This window comes from Polyodon spathula, chromosome 4 (genome assembly GCF_017654505.1).
Source record: "Polyodon spathula isolate WHYD16114869_AA chromosome 4, ASM1765450v1, whole genome shotgun sequence".
Classification (NCBI taxonomy): domain Eukaryota; kingdom Metazoa; phylum Chordata; class Actinopteri; order Acipenseriformes; family Polyodontidae; genus Polyodon; species Polyodon spathula.
Genome location: NC_054537.1, coordinates 7,846,512 through 7,867,146, shown reverse-complemented (window position 1 = coordinate 7,867,146; position 20,635 = coordinate 7,846,512). Strand labels below are relative to the sequence as shown.

At 40.7% G+C, this 20,635-nt stretch overlaps 1 protein-coding gene across 1 annotated transcript; it reads left to right on the top strand.

Moving 5' to 3' along the window:
* Nucleotides 1–12,157: 12,157 nt before the first annotated feature.
* Nucleotides 12,158–18,180, top strand: LOC121313748 (patched domain-containing protein 3-like). Its single transcript, XM_041246553.1, has 4 exons — nt 12,158–12,862; nt 13,789–13,910; nt 14,305–14,450; nt 16,376–18,180. Exons 1-4 carry the CDS (start codon nt 12,158–12,160, stop codon nt 18,178–18,180), a joined length of 2,778 nt encoding a protein of 925 aa, XP_041102487.1.
* Nucleotides 18,181–20,635: the final 2,455 nt, after the last annotated feature.

The following is a 20,635-nucleotide window of genomic DNA, read 5'->3' as shown; positions in this document are numbered from 1 at the left end:
TCTTTATTTTACACAAACACAGCTAAAATAAAAACAAAGCAATAACAGTAGAGTATTCCTAGAAATTCTATCACAATTCCAGCAAACTAATATAAGTATTATGCATTAATATAAAACAAACAGTAGAAATCATTGCAGAAATAAAATTAATTTGGAGTAAAATGAAACTGTCCCCCCCCAGAGATTCTACATTGATATTTGTTTAATAACATTTGTGGTAGAACTGCATTTGTGAGATGGATTGCTCATTAAATTGAAGATCCTCCCCTAAATACCCAGGAGCAGGATTACCTGGGACAGCATTTAAACAGGCACCCAGAAGTGCTGCTCACAAGCTCTCACAGTCTTTGTACTATTGGAGAACCTTTAGCACTTAACAACCCAAATTCCCTGCCAGTAACCGCATTCCAGACATAACTTACAAAAGTTCAAAAGATCATCACATGCCTTCAAAAATAAGTTCATATAAGTTTGAACATACTGTACATCTGCACATATTAAATGTCAGCTTGTCACACTAACATAAGGGTGTTTTACTTGACACAGACACATGAACCTGTTTGGTTCTGTTACACTTTGTAACGTGCCGCAGGGCTGGTTGTTTGGTTATGATCGATTGGTAATAAATGAAGTAGCGATCAATATTTATTTGGGTTAAAACCATTTGTAGTGCGTTCATTAAATCAAAATATCCACATTCTCTCACTTTATTATATGAAATGTTCCTCAAACATCCTTTCACACTAATTTCTAATCAATTTCTAATCATTCCAAATCTCATTAAAGCAAGCTCTGGAACAATCAATATATGCTGTTCTTGTCTGGTAAAGAAGTCTTATTTATAATAAATGAATAACTAATACAGAAAAAAATAACTAACCTGTTCGTCCCTGAACAAATTCAATATTGCGTTTACATCCTGACAGCATAAATCAAAAACAGTGATCACAATAATAACAAGATTTACTGTAATGCCTTTAAACCTATATAAATACAAATCCTATTTCCACTTAAATAAAGAACATGCCATTAATAATACACTAGGCCCAAAGGTTTTAAAAACTAGAGCCAATGTATAAAACAAATCAACACCAGTTCTAAATAAATCGTATTGAGTAAAACCCAAAGGCTCTAATCTCACAAAAGGTCAAATATATTACTATTATTAGTGACATGCAGACAATTATATTCTCAACAAAGAGTCACAAGAAATGACACTTCTTACCTCATGTCTAGTTCTTTGTTAACTAACAGTTTCTGATGACTTTATATAGTCTTCATTTCAAGCATGTATAATTGGTTAATTGCTGTAATTATGAAAACAGGCAATAAGGAAGGGTTGAGTTACTCAGAAAGATACCCTTCAGTATCAACCAGAACAATACCCTTATACAGATCATGTTTAACTTGAAAGGAGTCTTGCACTTTGCACAAAGTCTTGTTTTCATCTAAGCAGTTAGCCTTCCTATGTTAGGCAAAGCTAATAATTAGAGGGTGGTACTGGGATGCTTTGATAGGTAATGATAAAGATGTTCTTCATTTGTACCATTTCTGCCAAGGATATTATCACATTTTGCACGACATAATTATTTTTTGGTTTATAATTTGATCAAGTCTTTTGTTGTTTGAAAGTACACTGTTACTATAAAACTTTCTGTTGAATTACAGTTTAAAGATACAAGTACTTTTTAAAAAGAAATCATCCTGTCTTCTAAAAGGTTTTTAACAAAAGAGCTGACCTGTTCACAGTGGGGTGGGGATCAGGGTAATGTTTCCTGAATGGATGCCTGATTTCATTAAAAGCACTGACCCCATTGTTCTCTGTTACCTGTGAAGCTGTTGGGAGTTTCCAATGGCACAATGAGTGAGCATTGACAGTGCTAATTTATAAAAGCACAACAGAGCTTTATTTGTTTCAAAACTATAAGAAACTCTATACAGGATTGTGGTAAAGTGGCTTGCAGTGCGCAGCCAACAACAAAGTACTGGTGAAATGATGTTTTATTTATTTATAATCCACAGTCTGATGACAACAGTAAACAATAAATGATAACAGGCAATACACAGCGTGGTGTATTGCTCCGTTTAATACACGGGTTCAGTCCTGAAATAATAATCCTGATATAAAATCACCAAAAATAAACACAAATGCAATCACATGTCCGCAGTGAGTGCTGCAGTGCTCGTGGTTGTGCAAATACAATTAATCGTGACTCAAGTGAAGTGTTGTCCGGGTTTCGTGCTGACCTGTAGTGACAGATTCAGATTGTGTCATCCATGTCACGATAAAAATACTGGTGTCCTTCTGGTTCAGCATTACCCATAACAAAGGAACAGATCACTTCGCTACATCAACATATATACCTTCAATCACGACCTCTTGGTTAACGATTGCAACCGCTCCTCCAATCCGCGGCTGCCACATCGCTTTCCTTCCGGCTCGATGATTTAGTGTACCATAGCTCAGTCAACCTTTCTAGATGGCTGACTTCCGCCTAACCCTGGGAATGAATTATCTTACCATCCAGTCCAGGGCACTCTGTTCCCTAGTTTTCAGTAATTGTATGATTTGATGGTGTATAAAAGAAATCTCAAACTGAAAAGCTACACAATTCCTGCAGCTTCTCGCCCAGGAATGCCTGTTCAACATCGCCCAGGGATGCCTGTTCACCATCGCCCAGGGATGCCTGTTCACCATCGCCCAGGGATGCCTGTTCACCATTACTCAGGGATGCCTGTTCACCATCGCCCCGGGATGCCTGTTCGCTATCGTCTGGGAATGCCTGTTCACCATCGCCCAGGGATGCCTGTTTGCTATCGCCTGGGAATGCCTGTTCACCATCGCCCAGGGATGCCTGTTCACCATCGCCCAGGGATGCCTGTTCGCTATCGCCTGGGAATGCCTGTTCACCATCGCCCAGGGATGCCTGTTCACCATCGCCCAGGGATGCCTGTTCACCATCGCCCAGGGATGCCTGTTCGCCATCGCCCGAGAATGCCTATTCACCATTGCCTGGGGATGCCTGTTCATCATCGCCTGGGAATGCCTGTTCATCATCACCTGGGAATGCCTGTTCGCGATCGCATGGGGATGCCTGTTAGCAATCGCCTGGGGATGCCTGATCATCATCACCTGGAGATTTGTTATTAGCAGCAGTTTTACTGCCTGATTACTGGTTGCCAGAGACCAAGAAAAGGGAGCTTCTGGTTACAGAGAAGGGGTTGGGGGGTAAGGAGACCTCATCCACCACAGCCCCGACCACCACCCCTGTGCCACAGCCCGATGTCTAGGGGTTGGATCCCTCAACCTGGCCTTCTAGACACCAGACCACCGTGTCTCGACCTCTGGTTGCTGGGCCTGACACCCAGGTCGCGGCACCACCAGGCACAGTTGGTTCGGCTCCTGCTCTGCTCCTCCTGGTAGTCTGACAGGTGGAATGGATGCAATTTACATAAAGGTGGCAGAATAACTATTCAATATTTAAATGAGAAACATTTATGTCAGTGTACAGGTGGGGTTGAAAGGAAGTAAAGGAGGAGAAAAACAAAATAGATGTGTGTTTCAGAGGATATGACGGAACAGAAGATACATGTGTTTGAACAAAATAATAAAGCAAGTACATCAGGACAGAGAGAACAAGAAAAAAAAAAGTAAGTGAGCGTCAAAATGCCCAGAATTTTTGTTGAAGCAGTTCTAAAGAACAAAACATCACTCTTCACAGTCAGAGATCGACATATGGGATGAAATAACAATCAGAATAAATATACTTGGCTTTTAAAAAGTGGCAAGACATTCACCTTGTTACAGAGAAAAGGGAGGAGGTCCGGCCAAACAAATACAGCTGACTCCCCTGCAGGAACAGGTCTCCCAGCTGTTTAACAAGGTGGCCATTGGAGGTGTGGAGGGAGCCCCAGGCACCATACAAATGCATAACTAGCAGTTGCATTTTAATGGCATTTTGTAAATGTATGTTCTGTGTTAATTAAATTATAGTTTCATGTACCTGGTTGCATTTTATGAAACTGTATAAATAATAGGGTATCATATAAACAAATACTGGTATTGTTATTTTCTCTTTTTCAAATGTAGCACAGTCTCACTGTGGGTTACTGCTTTGAGAAGGAGAAAGAAGAGTCAGGTGATGAAGGAATAAAATGACAAGAGAAGGACAGAAATGATGACTAGGAGGAGCAGTATGGTGAAAATAGGGAGCAGTGTGATGTTGAATATTTGGGACTTCCCAGAAAGAAGAAACTTAAACAAATCATTTAGATCCATAAAGCAGCAAAAAGGCAACTTCTCCCCAAAGACAAGATACTGCAAGGTACCTGTTTCTGAAGCTGTGCTGGCTGTTCTGCAGGCTACTGAATTATCAGCTCAGAAAATGGACCAGCACAGAAAAGACCAAATGTAACTTTTGAGGATGCAGAATGAATTAATCAAACAAAAAAATGAATAAATACATTAATTAAATTCACTACTTCTCATTTAATTATTTAATACACAATACCATGTTGGAACTGAACAATAATATTTTTGAAATGGCCAGAGACCTCAATGGATGTTTAGATAATGTAAATCAATATGTTTAAAGGGATACTCAGCTCTCTGTCTTGACCAATAACACCCCCACATTGTGTGTATTTTTCCATGCAATTGGGGGTACATGTCCACATTGTATCCAATGTTGCAAGCTGTAATACAGGAATTACATATTTGATTAGCTTTATAAATGACCAATAGCTTTGATAGGGTTGGTGGTCTAGTGGTTAGAGAAAGGAGCTTGTTACCAGGAGGTTCCAGGTTCAATCCAAGCTCAGTCACTGACTCTTAACCTCCTTGTGCTCTGTTGTACTCGGTTAACTTAAATAAAGATTAACTTCTAAAAGAGAAAAAAACTTTGGATCAAGTGACCTGGTCCTGATAGCATTGCTGACTCTAGTTCATTGAGAGGACCAAGATCTGTGATAAGAGAGGTATAATCAGAAGCTTGATAGAAATCTCACCTATTCAGCCTGTCCCAGAATGACAAAGCCTCCTTTATTTCTTTGTGATTGAAACAGCACTCATTAACATTTGCCCGATCAACCTTGAAGAATGACAGGCTTGGTAATACTAATACTTGGTTTCCTTCATCTTAGGTCACATCTTTATCCTCTATTTGCAACAGCTGGTACTTGCTGTGGTGGTGTCCCTGTGGGATATCGCATACAGACGTGCTCAAATTTGTTGGTACCCTTACAGCTCATTGAAATAATGCTTCATTCCTCCTGAAAAGTGATGAAATTAAACGCTGTTTTATCATGTATACTTGCATGCCTTTGGTATGTAATAGAATAAAGCAAAGAAGCTGTGAAAAGAGATGAATTATTGCTTATTCTACAAAGATAGTCTAAAGTGGCCTGGGCACATTTGTTGGTACCCCTTAGAGAAGATCATAAATAATTTAATTATAGTGATATTTCAAACTAATTAGTTTCTTTAATTAGTATCACACATGTCTCCATTCTTGTAGTCAGTCATTCAGCCTATTTAAATGGAGAAAAGTAGTCACTGTGCTGTTTGGTATCATTGTGTGCACCACACTGAACATGGACCAGAGAACGCAAAAGAGAGAGTTGCCTGAGGAGATCAGAAAGAAAATAATAGACAAGCATGGTAAAGGTAAAGGCTACAAGACCATCTCCAAGCAGCTTGATGTCCCTGTGACAACAGTTGCAAATATTATTAATAAATTTAAGGTCCATGGAACTGTAGGCAACCTCCCTGGGCGCGGCCGCAAGAGGAAAATCGACCCTGGATTGAACAGAAGGATAGTGCGAATGGTAGAAAAAGAACCAAGGATAACTGCCAAAGAGATATAAACGAAACTCCAAGATGAAGGTATGTCAGTTTCTGATCGCACCATCCGTCGCTTTTTGAGCGAAAGTGGGCTCCATGGAAGAAGACCCAGGAGGACTCCACTTTTGAAAGAAAAACATAAAAAGGCAGACTGGAATTTGCTAAAATGCATATTGACAAGCCACAATCCTTCTGGGAGAATGTCATTTGGACAGATGAGTCAAAACTGGAGCTTTTTGGCAAGTCACATCAGCTCTATGTTCACAGACGATAAAATGAAGCTTTCAAAGAAAAGAACACCATACCTACAATGAAACATGGAGGAGGCTCGGTTATGTTTTGGGGCTGTTTTGCTGCGCCTGACGCAGGGTGCCTTGAATCTGTGCAGGGCACAATGAAATCTCAAGACTATCAAGGCATTTTGGAGCGAAACGTACTGCCCAGTGTCAGAAAGTTCTGTCTCAGTCGCAGGTCATGGGTCCTCCAACAGGATAATGACCCAAAACACACAGCTAAAAGCACCCAGGAATGGATAAGAACAAAACATTGGACTATTCTGAAGTGGCCTGAAGAGTCCTGATCTGAATCCTATCGAACATCTATGGAATGAGCTGAAACGTGCAGTGTGGAGAAGGCACCTATCAAACCTGAGACAGCTGGAGCAGTTTGCTCAGGAAGAGTGGGCTAAACTACCTGTTAACAGGTGTAGAAGTCTCATTGAGAGCTACAGAAAACATTTGATTGCAGAGATTGCCTCTAAAGGTTGTGCAACAAAATATTAGGTTAGCGGTCCCATCATTTTTGTCCATGCCATTTTCATTTGTTTTATTATTTACAATATTATGTTGAATAAAAAATCAAAAGCAAAGTCTGATTTCTATTAAATATGGAATAAACAATGGTGGATGCGAATTACTTTTGTCAGTTTCAAGTTATTTCAGAGAAAATTGTGCATTTTTCGTTTTTTGTGGAGGGGTACCAACAAATTTGAGCACATCTGTATGTCCTGCACATTTAAAATATTTTTGTATCAGGTTTAGTGAGTTTGGCAGTTATGGAGAAAAAATGATGCGCACTGATTTGTAATACTCTTTAGCAAAAGTTATTGACAGTATCAGAATCTGGGATTGTTTCGGTGTGTCACAATTACTGTACATTTATAAAATAAACAAACAATACATTCTTAAGTCATAATACATCATGTTTTAAATAAACACAAAATACATTTAAACAGCAGGACTTTGCCCCGCCCCCTTTTCTATGTGCAGGGCTTTTCTACTACCCTGATACAATCTGATTCCTGGAGCTTACATGGATGCAGCTAGTTTCTGTGTTGGATGGGTCAATGTAATATAAATGAACATATAACTGTGGCAGAGCAAAGCTCTGCCCTTTTTAAATTGGCAGGGATGGGGTTAATATCCCCTACCTGCCTGGGTTTATTATGTTCAGGTGGCTGGGGTTGATTAGTTGATTAGGTTAATTAACGATCAATCAGCGCCCAGCCACCTGACATAAAAGGAGGCCTCTGCTTCTCAGTTGAGAGGAGGGAGCTGAGGAAGCAGGTTGGTGGGTTTTTGTGTGTGATTTTTGAATTTTGATAAATCCAGTGAAGGCATTGCCCAGCCTGGAAATTTTTGTTAGTTTTGCTTTTTGTCTTTCTTTTTGTGTTTGAATTGTTTTGTTTTGGCCCTTGTGCCCTTTTATTTTTGTGTATTTACAATAAAATATATATTTTTTGAACTACAGACTGTCTCTGGGCCTCTATCCACTCCCCAGCTTGCCACATTTGGTGTCAGAAGTGGGATAGCGCCACCTAGAGGCTCAGAGCAGTATTTATTTTATTTATTTTTTGGGAAAGAGCAGACAGCGGCAAAGGCAGGACAAGCAGCAGCTGAAGAAATGTAAGCTGCTGCAGCCACCGCTGGAAGACCCGGCCAGCCTCTTCCCTTGGTGTTCCTGGTGCGGGAAGGAGGACCATCGTTGGCTGTCCTGCCCAGATGTGCCACCGGCAAACTGGTGTGGCCGGTGTGAGGAGGACGGCCACAACTGGGCAGGATGCCCCTACAGCCAGGCCCAGAAAGAGGTGCAGTATTCACCCTGGGTATCAGGGGCCACCCCACTACCTCCAGCACCACCACCTTCACCACCGTCCCAGGAGATCTGGGAGTGGTTGATGCACCCTGAGGCAGACCTCGTCCACGATCTCCCCATAGTTATCAACACGCTGTGGCGTCGAGATGGGGAGAGGTGGGAACAGTGGGAGGAACAACACCACCCAGCATCCTTCCCAGAGGTTGCCCTCATGGTGGTTAATTACCTGGCGGTAGACATGGGAGATGCCCCGGTCACTCCAATAAAGAGGGGTGAGCCGCCTTCCCGAGAGCCAGAGAGGGGTGAGGAGCCGCCGCTCCCAGAGCCAGAGAGGGAGGAGAGCTCCGCCGGGGCCCTAGGATGACGGAACTTGCACCGTTCAGGGATGCCACACCCGCTCGGCTCGGGGATGACACATTCGCATCGCCTGGGGTTGCCTGCTGCTTCGCATCGCCTCAACCAAAGAAGGCTTGGGGGCTCTGACATCAACCCCGCCCACCACCACCCACCATAACAGCCCACCCAAGGGACATAATTGGACTCTTGGGGGGTGGGGGGGGGGGGGAGTTGGCAGATTGCGGCTGGTGTACGTTGTACATGGGGGGAGGTGTGTGGCAGAGCAAAGCTCTGCCCTTTTTAAATTGGCAGGGATGGGGTTAATTTCCCCTACCTGCCTGGGTTTTTATGTTCAGGTGGCTGGGGTTGATTAGGTTAATTAATGATCAATCATCGCCCAGCCTCCTGACATAAAAGGAGGCCTCTGCTTCTCATTTGAGAGGAGGGAGCTGAGGAAGCAGGTTGGTGGTTTTTGGTGGTGTGTGATTTTTGAATTTTGATAAATCCAGTGAAGGTATTGCCCAGCCTGGAAATCGTTATTTTTGTTAGTTTTGCTTTTTGTGTTTTAAATCACTTTGTTTTGGCCCTTGTGCCCTTTTATTTTTGTGTATTTATAATAAAATAATTATTTTTTTGAACTACAGACTGTCTCTGGGCCTCTATCCACTCGCCAGCCTGCCACAATAACTCAAACTCTCTCATGTTACAATAAATGTCAATATGTGGTGTGCTAAAAATGTTATGTTATTTTATATGTTATATATATATATATATATATATATATATATATATATATATATATATATATATATATATATATATATATATATATATATATATATATATATATATAGTAGTGATCTCAACTAACACAGGCAGGTACATCACACAGGGCAAGGCACCTCCCTCTCTGGCACTTGGGCAGGCAGGCAGCCTCTCTCTCTCTCTCTCTCTCTCTCTCTCTCCAGCACTCGAACTGGCAGCACCTCTCTCTGAAAGAGGTGCTGGCGAAGCCTTCAATGGTCTTATTTCATGTGGCTGTTCCCACTTGGCACCAATCATCTCGTTAAAGAGCAGCCACATTCTCATATATATTTTGGCAGGCTGGGGATTAACCCCATCCCTGCCAACCACTGCCAGTTGTTATGAGTATCTTCTCTTCTTCTCTGACTGTATTTTATATGACAATAAATCATGCATAAAAAGCTGATCCAGTTCCTTTGAAATGCACTCCCATATATTATCTTTCAAATCAGTATCTTTATATTTGAGATTAACTTTGTCATAAAACTCTGTTTATTTTTGCATGGCAAGTATTATTTTTTCCTCTATCATTTTGGATACTGCTTCATCCTGCAGGACTATGTACATTGAAGCTGTTCTCTGATTGATCAATTCCTAGTCGTTGCACGACAATCCTATCTATTTCTCTTCGCTCCAGCGTCACCCTGGTGTCGCCTGTCACGTCGCTGTGAAAGATACTTATCAAAAGTATAGGTTCTATTCATTTTATCACATCATGTCTGAAGTGTAACTTCTAGTAGGGAAATTGCATGGAGGTGAAGCAACGCTTGTTATTTCCTACAGGCAAACATGCATGTTTAAGAATGAATGTGATGGCATTGTTTTAAATATTGCAGTTGCTATTACTCAACACAAACTGTCATTTTCTTTACACTGTGCCACTCATAGAACATACAAAGCACTTCATGTTGTCTGTTGGAGGTAATTTTTTTTTTCTATTTTATGTGTATAGATCAGCTGTTATTACCAGAGATTGCCCTACAGGTCAGGTTAATAAACCTTGTCTGACTTGTTTTGGAGTAGGCCCTGCCTCCTCTTGTTTTGGAGTATGCCGTGCCTCCTCTTGTTTTGGAGTAGGCCCTGCCTCCTCTTGTTTTGGAGTAGGCCCTGCCTCCTCTTGTTTTGGAGTATGCCGTGCCTCCTCTTGTTTTGGAGTAGGCCTTGCCTCCTCTTGTTTTGGAGTAGGCCTTGCCTCCTCTTGTTTTGGAGTATGCCCTGCCTCCTCTTGTTTTGGAGTATGCCGTGCCTCCTCTTGTTTTGGAGTAGGCCGTGCCTCTTCTTGTTTTGGAGTATGCCGTGCCTCCTCTTGTTTTGGAGTATGCCGTGCCTCCTCTTGTTTTGGAGTAGGCCTTGCCTCCTCTTGTTTTGGAGTAGGCCTTGCCTCCTCTTGTTTTGGAGTATGCCTTGCCTCCTCTTGTTTTGGAGTATGCCGTGCCTCCTCTTGTTTTGGAGTATGCCGTGCCTCCTCTTGTTTTGGAGTAGGCCTTGCCTCCTCTTGTTTTGGAGTATGCCGTGCCTCCTCTTGTTTTGGAGTAGGCCTTGCCTCCTCTTGTTTTGGAGTAGGCCCTGCCTCCTCTTGTTTTGGAGTATGCCCTGCCTCCTCTTGTTTTGGAGTATGCCGTGCCTCCTCTTGTTTTGGAGTATGCCGTGCCTCCTCTTGTTTTGGAGTAGGCCTTGCCTCCTCTTGTTTTGGAGTATGCCGTGCCTCCTCTTGTTTTGGAGTATGCCGTGCCTCCTCTTGTTTTGGAGTATGCCGTGCCTCCTCTTGTTTTGGAGTATGCCGTGCCTCCTCTTGTTTTGGAGTATGCCGTGCCTCCTCTTGTTTTGGAGTATGCCGTGCCTCCTCTTGTTTTGGAGTATGTCCTGCCTCTTCTTGTTTTGGAGTAGGCCCTGCCTCCTCTTGTTTTGGAGTAGGCCTTGCCTCCTCTTGTTTTGGAGTATGCCGTGCCTCCTCTTGTTTTGGAGTATGCCGTGCCTCCTCTTGTTTTGGAGTATGCCGTGCCTCCTCTTGTTTTGGAGTATGCCTTGCCTCCTCTTGTCTTGGAGTATGCCGTGCCTCCTCTTGTTTTGGAGTAGGCCGTGCCTCCACCTGCACTTGGATCCCTGACTAGGGTTTTATTTTCCCCTGAATATACCTGGGGAATTGCTCATCCACCTGTCATGAAACTTTGTATTAATATTTAGCATGTTATTGAGAATGTCAGATTCTGGCGATATGGAGGAATCTCTCTATCCATACAACTGTATATCACACTTACATTTTTGCATATATCTGAATAATAGCTAATCCAATTGTCATAAACCGCGTTATTAACATTATTTTGAATAAAGCTATAAGGCCCTTTTATAGACAGTAACTCTGGGAGGTAATATTTCTTGTATTTGTGTATTTGACAAAATTGTATTTTCAGTGTTACGTTACAAACAATTAAATAAAAACATATGCAACTTTTTTCTTTTTGTAACTGTTGTTTTTTTCTTTTTTGCATTCCAGCACACCTCGGTAGTGGGGAGCTTTCATTTGCCAGTGTTATACTGGGTTTCCTAGTGCTTTGTCAAAAAGAGCAAAATTGTGAGACACAGTTGACACAAATAGTTTGCCAAACGACGTCAATACTGGGTTTATGTTAAAAAATGCACATAACATTATGGCAAATTTTAAATGTACTGAAACATCCTAGTGCCAATAATAATAATAATAATAATAATTGTTGAGAACGAGAATATGTCACTAGAATATAGCATATAACTAAAACTGCAATACTACCTAACACTGATTTTAATACAGAATTTCTTCCCATCTCGCAGACAGGTAAAATTCATAAGAACTATACCACAGGTTTACGCCCCTTTATGCAAACTAACTCGCACGATCGCTGACGTTTTTTATTAGGATTGTCTTCCAGAAAATAAAACGAGAAAGCATGCTTGCTGAAGGCTGAATGCAGCTACAGTTGCCTGGACTGTTAGTTTCATTGGGTCTACTGATTTAGAAAACAATACAATTTTAAAACGGCATAGGTTAAAACTATTACATTATTTTGAATAACACAACAAATCCCGTGGTCTGATTATATTAGAATGGCTAGATGTGTATGCCGCACAGACTGTGTAGAGAAGCCAATCTGCGCAGCATTTTATCAATTAGGGCATTTTGTAGGATCACATCCCTGGTGGTTTCTAGTGATCCCTTTGCTGATCTCGGGTGGTCTGGGGGCAGGCTTTTATTTTCTGAAGGAGTATGAAGCAAACGACATCGAAGAGCAGTTTACTCCCTTGGATGGCGCTGCAAAGGGAGAGCGAGACGTTGTACAGAAATTCTTCCCTCAGAATGACTCGGACTTTTCCAGCCAGCGGCTCTACACGGAGGGGACCTACGCGTCCCTGATTGCCGTTTCCAGAGAGAACATTTTAACAGAAACTGCATTTAAAGAAATAATTGAACTAGACAACACTGTAAAAGACATAACTTCAGACAATAATACATATTTAGATCTGTGTGCTAAAACAAACAACAAATGTGTTCCAAATGCGATATTAGAAATAATAAATTACAATGCCAGCGAAATAGCAGATATTAATCTTACCTATCCCATGTACAAAACGAAGATATTTCTTGGGACCACTGTTGGCGGAGTTGATATAAAAGGTCATGTAGTAGATAAAGCAACAGCAATTAGACTATTTTACTATTTAAGAGACGACGAGACGGGAAAAAGCAACTTGTGGCTGGAACAATTTCAAAAAGTATTTTCAAAATACTTGACAGAAGATAAAACTCTTCAGGTAAGGGTTAATAGATGTCCTCTGTGTGTCGGATTCTTATAAACTTCCATGTTTTTGTATTTGTCAGTAACTTGTTAAAACTGCTGGGAATTATTCATACCATTAATTAGATCTGTAACTTAGACATTTTTGTTTTTAAATCCGCCTACTATTACATGAATATAACAGGACCGTCCCAAATGATTCAGTGCGGTAATAAATAAATAAATAAATAAATAAATAGATTTATGTTACCGCACTGTGTTAATGGGGACGGTCTTGTCATATTCATGCAATAGTGGGCGGATTAAAAAAAAAAAGAACAGAAAACAACAGGTACGGTTGTGGCACAGGTACAACACTTGTGATGACAGAAAGTGATGAGCTGCCACGTTGGAAGTGGTATGCTGTGAGATTTTGGTACAGGTGCAATCAATTGCGATGTTATGTTTTCCTATTGTCAAACAGAGGTACATTTGCCATTAATTATACTTTTTTTTTTGCAAACCATTAATTATAATTATCTTTTTTTTCATCAACTTAAACTTTAAACAGACAATTTCTCTAAATAGAAAAAAAAAAAACAATTAATGACAAATGTATTGGGTAAGGGAGTCTGCTAAATAATAAATATTAATAAATAATATAATAATAATAATAATAATAATAATAATAATAATAATAATAATAATAACAATAATGAACAAGAAGTCCAACGCAAAATATTCACTATTTTCTTAATAGAGGAAAAATATGATAAATGTAATTTAAAAAGATGAAAAAGATCGAAAACAGCCTGTCATGCCAGATTTGAATGGGCACTGCGCGAGCAAGCTGCTGCGTACCACTTTTACCTGCCCTCCCGAAACTAACACTAGACCTGGTAACTGTTTAAATTGAATGTACATAATGTAGTGCAATATTTTAAAAGCACCTTTGCTTTCTAGGTATCGTATTTTACTTCATTGTCAAGGCAGCAGGAGTTTGAAGACAATTCTAAGAAAGTGATCCCATTGTTTTCCATCACGTATTTCCTTGCCATTTTCTTTTCAATTATATCCTGCTTGAGGTATGTACTGTTTATTATTATTATTATTATTATATTATTATTATTATTATTATTATTATTATTATTATTATTATTATAGGGGTATCATCCGGTGTTTTATAATTAAACACCTACATCTAGTGCAATATTTTATAAAGCCATTTAGTTTGTATTTCCTTTACATAGTGTTTATTTTGGCGAGTTTATGCCTCTACTATGGTGCTAAACAAATAAAATAAACACCTGAACCGTAAAAATGTATGTTTAATTCCAATAAGTGCTTTATCAGCTAAATTGACACAGTGCAGTGAAGAATTTTTCTAAAGTACAATTTAATTCATGTTTTTCTCATCATGGAGAATGTTAATTCAATGTTATTTTCAAGCGTGTACATCTGAATGCATTGTTTGTTTAGGTTTGACTGTGTCAGAAATAAGGCATGGGTTGCCACCTTTGGAGTCCTGTCAGCAGGCTTAGCGGTGCTGTCTGCTTTCGGGATGTTGCTGTACTGTGGAAGGCCATTCTCTATGACTGTGGCTAACGCCCCGTTCCTGATCCTCGGTAAGAAGCAAGCTATAAATACAATTATAAAAATACACTACAGTAAATCTGCATTGCAATGTCGCAGTTTGCCATGCTTCTCCCATATTTATTTACCAAGGCTTTTAAAACCAGTCTTAGTAGAATAACTCTGTTTTGGCAACATCATCTCCACAGGTTTCTCATTGTTTTGCTGTCACTTTTATTTCACTTTGGGCAATTCCATGGAAAAAGAAAAAGAAGTCTCACCTTTTTCTCACTCTGTTTTGGTAGTACTTTCAGGTTGTGTGTGTTTCCATGTAGTTTTTTTCTAGCCAGAGAAATTTTCAATCCAAAGGCAAACAACCTAGTTCAGGGGCCAATGGTGAGTAGCAAGTGCAGTGCTTCATGACAGCTCAGAGAGCACCAGGATACTTGAAGAGAGATAAAGAGATAGAACAGGAGTCTTGCTCTCGGTGATGGAGAACCTTATAGACGAAGGCTGGTCCGGTGACCTAAGACCTGAAAACACATAGGTAGAATCCCCCACTCTGCAGAGAACCTCTTACATGGCGACTTGGGAATGAAGCTACTCATAAGGGATTGAGGGAACAGAGGACCAGATTCTCAAAGAATCGCTGCAGCTGAGTGACTTGAGCACCGAGGTACAACGTGCACCGAGGTACCAAAGCACTGGGGACGCAGCTAGTGCAGCAGGCCGAAGCTGCAGTGAGCGAGAGCTCAGTTACTTGAAAAAGAACAGGGCAGAAGGGAGAACACGCTTTTTTTTTTCTTTTGAAGGCCCAACACACAGAGGTGGATGGGCCGAGGCAGCTGGGCAGGCTAAGCACAAAGCCGATGGAGGAACACACGGCTGACTGTTGTTGATGTTGGGTTTTTTTTGGCCAACCTGCGCAAATGACACCCCGCAGAGTCACTCAGCGACGGGGTGGCAAGCCAAGCCCCTATGGTGCCAGTTGAAGGACAACACACACACACACACCAATACTGCACAGGCAGTCACACTCATATGACAGATAGCCAAGAAAAGACAGAAGCGAAGCAGGCAGTGAGAAAGAAAAAAGACACTCAAATGTAGCCGCTGATTCCATGAGAGCGGCAAGCCAGCTGTCAGAACCAATGCAAGGGAACTGCAGTCGACTCAGAGGAGCTCTTTCAAAACACACACAGGTTAGTGACACAGATAGCTTACCTTACCATCGTGAGAGGCAAAGAGGAAATGAGCTCCATGGAGCGACTACTTATTCCCTCGTCAGGCGGGACCGAGAACGTCAGTCCACGGAGGGGCCTGTCGGCAGCTCTGACGTAACCTACCTAAGCCAGGCATATCCCAAAAGTATTGGTTGGTGGTTGTCTTCAAATTGAAAGGGAATATTTAGAAGTCATTTTGCTGTTGGGTCGTTAATGGGGAATTTTCCATACTGCTACAATACATACCGGATTTAAAATGTATGTTCTGTATTACAGTTAACATGTCGTCTCTCTAGTAATATGATATTTTCAGAATCATATCGTTCTTAATTAAAATACTACTTCTGTTAAAAATATAGTACTGTACCAACAAAACCGATACAGTATATCTAAATAGAAGCCTACTTATTTTAAAACAGTCCTCTTCAGAGAACACAAAAAAGATACAAGGGTTGGAATGGGCCAAAATGAAATAATCAGGTATGCGTCACTCGCATTTAACCATCATTGAAGTCAAAATTTTATAGGGTCAGATATGTGAGTGCTGACTGCAATAATGTCAGTAAAATCAATTTGAGATCATCATTTCTTTACTTCTGTTTTTATTTGTGCATTTCTGAGTCGTTCTGCTTACCCCCTATGACCCTTAGAAGCACCCCCAGAGGTACGCGTACCCCCGGTTTAAAACCCCTGACTTAGGCTATTATCGTATATACATATTGAAAAAATATATATATATATTTTTTTTTTTCTAGGGATTGGAGTTGATGACATGTTCATTATGATCTCCTGCTGGCAGCAAACCAAGGTTCATGATTCCGTGGCAGATCGCTTGGCAGAAACGTATAAAGAGGCAGCCGTCTCCATCACCATCACCACTCTAACTGATGTCTTGGCTTTCTACATAGGCATCATGACACCCTTTCGATCGGTGCAGTCGTTTTGCCTCTACACAGGCACTGCCGTTCTGTTCTGCTATCTGTACAACATAACATTCTTTGGAGCTTTCTTGGCTCTCAATGGAAAAAGAGAAAAGGGAAACAGGCACTGGCTGATGTGCATGAAGGTGGAGCAGAACTGTCCAGCAGGACACTCTAAAGGGTACAGCGTGTGCTGTGTAGGAGGGGCGTATGATGCAAACACCGGCTGTGAGAAAGAGCAGCCAGTGAGTGTGTTCTTTAAGAGGTACTATGGCCCTTTTCTTACAAACACATGGACCAAAGTGTTTGTGGTGTTGCTCTATGGTGGGTACCTGGCTAGCAGTATTTATGGGTGTCTTCAGTTGCAGGAAGGTGTAGACCTTCGAAATCTGGCGTATGACGGTTCGTATGTTGTTAACTACTATGATGATGAGGATGCTTATTTTTCAGAGTATGGACCAAGAGTTATGGTTGTTGTTACAGAACAAGTTGAATATTGGAACAAAGAGGTCCGTCAAGAGATTGAAAGTTGTTTGAAAGTGCTTGAAAAACACTTGTATGTTGATGCAAGCCTGTCTGTTTCATGGCTAAGAGTATATGAGAATGTCTCTAGATTACTAAATATCAACTTAGATAATGAAACAGTATTTAAAGACAATTTAAAGTTTATTCTTCCAACCTTTAAACAAGACATTAGTATCTCTAATGATGATATTATTGCCTCACGTTTCTTTATTCAGACCACAAACATTAACACTCCAATCAAGGAAAAGAACATGGTGAACGAGCTGAGAGAGGATGTAAAGAACTGTGTAGTCCCAGTACTGGTTTATCACCCAGCATTCATCTTCTTTGACCAGTATGTAGTCATAGTCTCTAACACGATACAGAATATTGCAGTGGCAACTGCAGTAATGTTGGTCATCGCCCTCCTATTGATTCCCAATCCACTTTGCTCTTTGTGGGTAACGTTTGCCATCGGATCTGTCATTGTTGGTGTTGTCGGCTTCATGGCTTTCTGGAGTGTTAACTTAGACTCCATATCTATGATCAATCTGGTCATCTGTATAGGCTTCTCTGTAGACTTTTCTGCACATATTTCCTACGTATTTGTATCAAACAGCAAATGCGACGTAAATGAGAAGGTCGTTGATACGCTCTATACTCTAGGTTACCCTATAGTCCAGGGGGCAGTTTCTACTATACTGGGTGTCATTGTTCTGGCTGCAGCTGAAAGCTACATCTTCAGGACATTTTTCAAAATCATGTTCCTGGTCATTCTATTTGGGGCAGTTCATGGTCTCATATTTCTTCCAGTGTTTCTGACCTTCTTTGGGGTTTGTAGCATGACTGGAGAGGTAACTAGTAAAAAGCAGAGTGATGTGAAAGATAATGAAAGCAGGAATTGCATAGATGGTGCTGATCATAAAGAATCTAGATACGCTCTGACATTTACTAATCATGGCCTTGAACAAGATGATAGAGCAGGCCCAGCTGCTGTTGATGGCAGGGATGTTGTTATTAGTAATGCATTTGGACACCCTGTGACTACCAGCAGCCACAGCATGAAAAGCGATCCTTATAAACAGAAAGCATCTGACATGCATGCAGATGGACAGTTGGATCCAGACTGCTCTTGAAATCTGATGATGCTTTCAGAAATTCAAAGCAATGTTCTCCAGCTATCCCTTATGTAAGTTTACCACAGTAAATTTGAACAGTAATTTCAGTTGCTTTCACCATGGTTGTAATATACATTTTGCCATGACTTATCATGTTTTTTAATAGGACTTACCATACCTCTCTGGGCCTTACAATATTTATTTATAATTGATTTCTCTATGCTTTATTACACATGACTATGCTTTTACCAGGGTAAACGTCTGTCAGTGTTTATACACACCACATCATATTTCACTATTGTGCAGAGTGAAGGATATTCAATTCTATATTCTCGCTATAGCTCAACAAAAACTACACAACACATGGCAAAGGAAATGCAGAATAAAATAGTGAGCAGCATAGTGACTTCATCAAGTAAATGAGCAGTTCTTATTGATGAGGCTTCTGCTTTAAGCAGGAAGGCAGCCGTGATTGTAAATCCAAAAGCATCAATACAAGGAGAAAATCCCTTATTCCTTTTCCTTGACCTCTTTGAGCTTGAGAATCAGAGAGCAGAAGGTGTAGTATCAGCATTACTTGACTGCCTATCCAGTGCTGGGTTTACTGAGGAGTACCTTCAAGAAAACTACACTTCCTTTGTGTCTGGGGGCTAATGTTATGCTTGGCAAGAATTCTGGAGTTGCAACAAGGTTGTGTTCAAAATACCCCAAACTGTTCACATGGCATTGTATGAACCACATACTTTAATTAGCAGTTTCAGATGCTATTGATGAGGTTACCACGGTTAACCATTTCCGAACATTTATGGAAAAGCTCCATAATATCTGCAGTCCGTCAAACAAAAATGAACATGAACTCAGTGAAGCAGCTGGAGAAGTAGGGTCCCAGATGGGTCCCAAATCTTACGCATTGGACGACTCTTGGATGTACGCTTGGTGGTAAGCAGTTTTCGGACGCTGAAAGCTGTGTGGATGTCATCACGGGCACTTTCTAAGCATTTTGAAAAAGCATCTTCAGATGACAAAAGAAACAGCAAAGAAAGGCAAACATACAGAGGCCTAGCTGTCAGCTTACAAAGTCCTGAATTCCTTTGTGACCTTGGCCTCATGCATGATGCACTTTATGAGCTTGCCAACCTATCTCAGGAACTTCAAACTCGTTCTTTGACCCTTCTCAGAGCCGAACATTTGAAACGGATTATCAGAGTTTTGTCCTCTTTCAAAGATTCACCTGGAGACAAATACAGAGATGCCTTGAAAACCAAAGACTTTGGAGAATTTTGATCAGTACACCTGAAGCCAAATCCAAAACTGAAAAGCATCAACGCAGGGAAGCTCCTTCAGAGTCTTGTTAACAGTTTGGAGAAGCGGCTGTCGTTTAAAGATGAAATCTTGGCAGATCTTAGCATTGCAGATGCAAGCCGATGACCATCAAATCCATGTATCCAACATTGCGAGGCCGAAGTCAGAAGAATCTGCATACTCTTCAATTTGTGCACATGACAAGCCATCAATGGGATGCAAGACTATGTTGAAAATTATGACAGTGAACCCAAAGATCTCCAATCACTCTTCAACTGTATGCAGACTTTTCCATGCAGAACAGCTGAGTGCAAAAGGGGTTTTAGCCTCATGAACAATATTTCCACAGATAAGAGATCTAGCCTGTTGGTATCAAACATTGCCAGTTTGATGATAATCAATCTGAATGGAACTCCAAATGCACTGTTTCAACCCAAGAAGTACCTCAGCTCATGGTTGAAACGGCACCATTCTGCCATGGACACTAGATCGAGACATGGCAAGAACCACTCTCATGAGACATGTCAGGACAAAAATTATTGTGGAGCTTGCTGTAAATTCAATGGCAATTAATAAGAGTAAGTCGGTAACATATATATCCTGTTCATTTAAAATATAACTAACGAAAAATGTGACAATAACAAAAAAAATAAGCACTTACATTCATTAAAGTTACTGAGCTAGTTACCCCCGCCCCGCCCCTGCCCTTGTTACAGTATGCTCACTTTGAAATTTACCACTTCACCACTATGTAACACATCCTTTAAGTCCTGATTTCAAGAGTGACCTTTGTACTGTTGAATTGATGGACAACAACACCTGTGCCTTCTGCCAGTTGTGTTGTCAATTCAACGCTTGTCTTTCTATTTGTTAAGGATATTAAAGATGACGCTTTTCTGTACTTGATTATGCTTCAGATACCACATCTTGAAAATCGGGTGATTTCCTTCTTTATGCAAAAAGGTTTTTGTTATAATAGTAAAACACTAGTGGAGACTTTTGAGTAACCTTGAAACTCTCATGAATGCAGTATTACGTAGTCTCATCTTTGTCTAAGACTTTTTGCACAGCAGTGTGTGTGTATATATATATATATACATATATATATATATATATATATATATATATATATATATATATATATATATATATATAAAGGACTGGTCCAGGA